The sequence below is a fragment of the Lathyrus oleraceus genome, chromosome 5, assembly GCF_024323335.1.
Source record: "Lathyrus oleraceus cultivar Zhongwan6 chromosome 5, CAAS_Psat_ZW6_1.0, whole genome shotgun sequence".
Classification (NCBI taxonomy): Eukaryota; Viridiplantae; Streptophyta; class Magnoliopsida; order Fabales; family Fabaceae; genus Lathyrus; species Lathyrus oleraceus.
Window position 1 is genome coordinate 329,945,992 of NC_066583.1, and position 3,256 is coordinate 329,949,247.

The window sequence follows — 3,256 nt, forward strand, 5'->3', positions numbered from 1 at the left end:
AATTGAAAAGATAATTACGATAATAATTTGAGGATTAAATTAATAACTAATAGATTATTTTATTATTGAAACTCTTAACACCAAGTACTAGTTAATCATTCACAAGTTCTTATCCAATTATTATCCCTTATAAATAAGTTGAAAAAAAAATATAAAACTATAGCCATCAAATGATATTGACGTTGGTCTATAAAGTTAGGAAGAAAAATGCATGTGCAATAGTATGGCCCACAATATTAGCGGTTGGGAAGCCCAATCAAAACAAAAGCATGTGCAATTGATTTGTCACTTGTTATGTGGTTTTAGGAAGAAAAGAACACATGAACATGTTCATCTTGAGTACAAATTGTTTGCTTATAAATAGAGCTCCCTTTAACCTTATCACATCACAACACAACACAATAACAATACAACATAGCAAACAAAGTGCAACTTCCTCTGTTTTTTCTTCAAAATGGCTCAAAAGCTTAGAATGGGAGAACAAGAATTTTCTATTGCTATGGTGATTCTATTTGTTTTGCTAATTAATATGAATATGTTAAGTGTTGAAGGTGATTATGGTGGTTGGGAGGGTGCTCATGCTACTTTCTACGGTGGCGGCGATGCTTCTGGCACAATGGGTGAGTTTAACTGACTCATGCAGCAATGCAGACAAAGCTTATTGTTTGTGTTCTATTTCTGTATAATCTTTATTAAATATATAAAAATATATTTTATATTTATAATTTCGAACATTATCATATATAAGTGTTGTATTTTTTTTTTTATAGGTGGAGCATGTGGATATGGAAATTTGTATAGTCAAGGATATGGAACAAACACAGCAGCATTAAGCACTGCTTTATTCAACAATGGCTTAAGCTGTGGATCTTGCTATGAAATGAGATGCAATGATGATCCAAGATGGTGCAAACCTGGTTCTATTATTGTAACTGCTACAAATTTTTGTCCACCAAATCCAGCTCAAGCTAACAATGATGGTGGTTGGTGTAATCCTCCTTTGCAACATTTTGATATGGCTGAACCTGCTTTCCTTCAAATTGCTGAATACAGGGCTGGAATTGTTCCTGTCTCCTTTAGAAGGTTAGTGTGAAACCTTAAATTTGACTATGTTCTTGTCATACTTAATGCTACAATGATAATTGGAAAATTTAGGTTGCTTCTACTAAACCTTAATTTCTCTTTTTCATATGAAAATTTTCTTGAGTGAAGAGATTTTAGTAGGATAATTATATTTATAGAAAGGTTTTAAAACGCTAAGTCTTCAATTTTTGTTGTGCACGTTTACAGAATTGTGATGTCGTCGGTAAATTCTATCTAAATTGATAAAAGTCGATATTGTTAAGTTGGATGTCAACACCAGAATTCGAACCTTGAATCTCACGTTTTTATGAACTTTTAGTGATTATTATTAGTTCGTATAAAGATAAAAAAAAATCATGACATCATATTTTAAACAAGATATCTTTTTCAAAAAATTTAATTTATATATTATTTGGTCACTATTATCGAATAGCTCAAATATCAAGACTATATATAAATCAAATTCGTGTGTAGGTCTGAATTAGTAATGGTTATTAACGTGTCTAACAAGTTATTATTTTTGTGATGATGATAGGGTGCCATGTATGAAAAAGGGAGGAGTGAGATTCACAATAAATGGCCACTCTTACTTCAACCTAGTTTTGGTCACCAATGTGGGTGGTGCTGGTGATGTTCATTCAATTTCCATCAAAGGCTCAAGAACTTCATGGCAACCAATGTCAAGAAATTGGGGCCAAAATTGGCAGAGCAACTCTTACCTTAATGGACAAAGCCTCTCATTTCAAGTCACCACAAGTGATGGTAGAACTATGACAAGCTATAATGTGGCACCAGCAGATTGGCAATTTGGCCAAACCTTTCAAGGAGCTCAATTTTAGAGTTTGCAAAATATGAAAAAGTTTGTATACTTAGTAAGTTCATTCATCAACTTGAAAGACCTAAAGAAGTTTCATAAGAGGTATTTGATGTGATTTTGAGAGACTAGTGTTTTATTTTATTGGTCTGTAAAATAGCTGAGGTGGTTATGTAGCACCCGCTGGTCACTTCATAAAATATATTATAATATACATGATGGAGAGTTTTATGTCTTTTTGTTTTTGTATTGTGAGAGAGTTCTTTTCAATTGATATTAGTATAATTGATGAGAGAAATGTTGTTATTTGATCTCAATATTTGATTATCTCATAAATAATGAATAGATGATACAAATATTTGCTTATTTTATAAATATGTGGTTTATGGTTGATGAGAGGAATGTTGTTTGAACTCAATTTATACTTATATGTCATAAATATGTGGTTGCTCACTTCAACCATAATCTAGGTGATATTTCATAGTTGGGTGTTGTTCTGAATGATTGCAAGGTTATTGTTGAGCTGTTAGTAATTTACAAACAACTAATTGAAGACAGAGATAAAAAAGAGTAGAAGAATGATAAAAAGAGTAAAAGACAAAGTTCAACCTAAAAAATGCCTATATTTTTTAGAGAGGAACTCTCCAATCTAATGTAGTGAGACTTTATGAAAGTTACTAAAAGTTCACAAGAAAATAATGTCAATTGCTAGAGATGAACAATTCTAAAATTTTCTTTTTTCCTCTCAATTCTCAATGACATTCACTCTATAATTTAATAGAGAAAGATTGAATTTTCTCAATGATTCTGACTACCCAAATTTTTTATAATGTATTTTCCAAATTTATAAAGCTTTCAAATCCCAAGAATCATATTCACTAGTTAATTTTACTTAGTCGGAAAAGAGTGGAAAATGGTATTTTCTAGTAGTTGTATTAAGTTTCTTATAGTCAACCCGCGACCGTCCTAGTAGCTACTTGTTCTTCTTTCTCATCCTTAATATTGGAAAAAAATAGATAAAAGTTGTTATATTTTATTCGTCAGTCTTAGGCTGGTTTATATAGTGAAGATACAATTATTACAATTGAGTTTCTCCTTAATGGAGAATAAAGAAAAATAAAGGTAGTATTAAAGGCAATAATAAAATCGGAAATAACATATTTTCCAACACCCCTCCTCAAGTTGGTCCATAGATATCTATCATGCTCAACTTGTTTATCAAATACTCAAAAGTAGGTCTGGCCAAACTTTTGGTCAGGATATCCGCAGTTTGTTGACTTGAAGTCACGAAAGGTAGACATATGATTCCCGCATCTAACTTATCCTTTATGAAGTGTTGACCAATCTCGATATGCTTGA

General features: G+C 31.5%; 1 protein-coding gene across 1 annotated transcript; it reads left to right on the plus strand.

Moving 5' to 3' along the window:
* The first annotated feature begins 358 nt into the window (after window positions 1–358).
* Window positions 359–2,295, plus strand: LOC127084399 (expansin-A10). The gene is made up of 3 exons (XM_051024836.1): window positions 359–620; window positions 771–1,083; window positions 1,619–2,295. The coding sequence occupies exons 1-3, from the start codon at window positions 455–457 to the stop codon at window positions 1,920–1,922; spliced, it is 783 nt and encodes a 260-aa protein (XP_050880793.1). The 5' UTR covers window positions 359–454; the 3' UTR covers window positions 1,923–2,295.
* The last annotated feature ends 961 nt before the right edge of the window (window positions 2,296–3,256 follow it).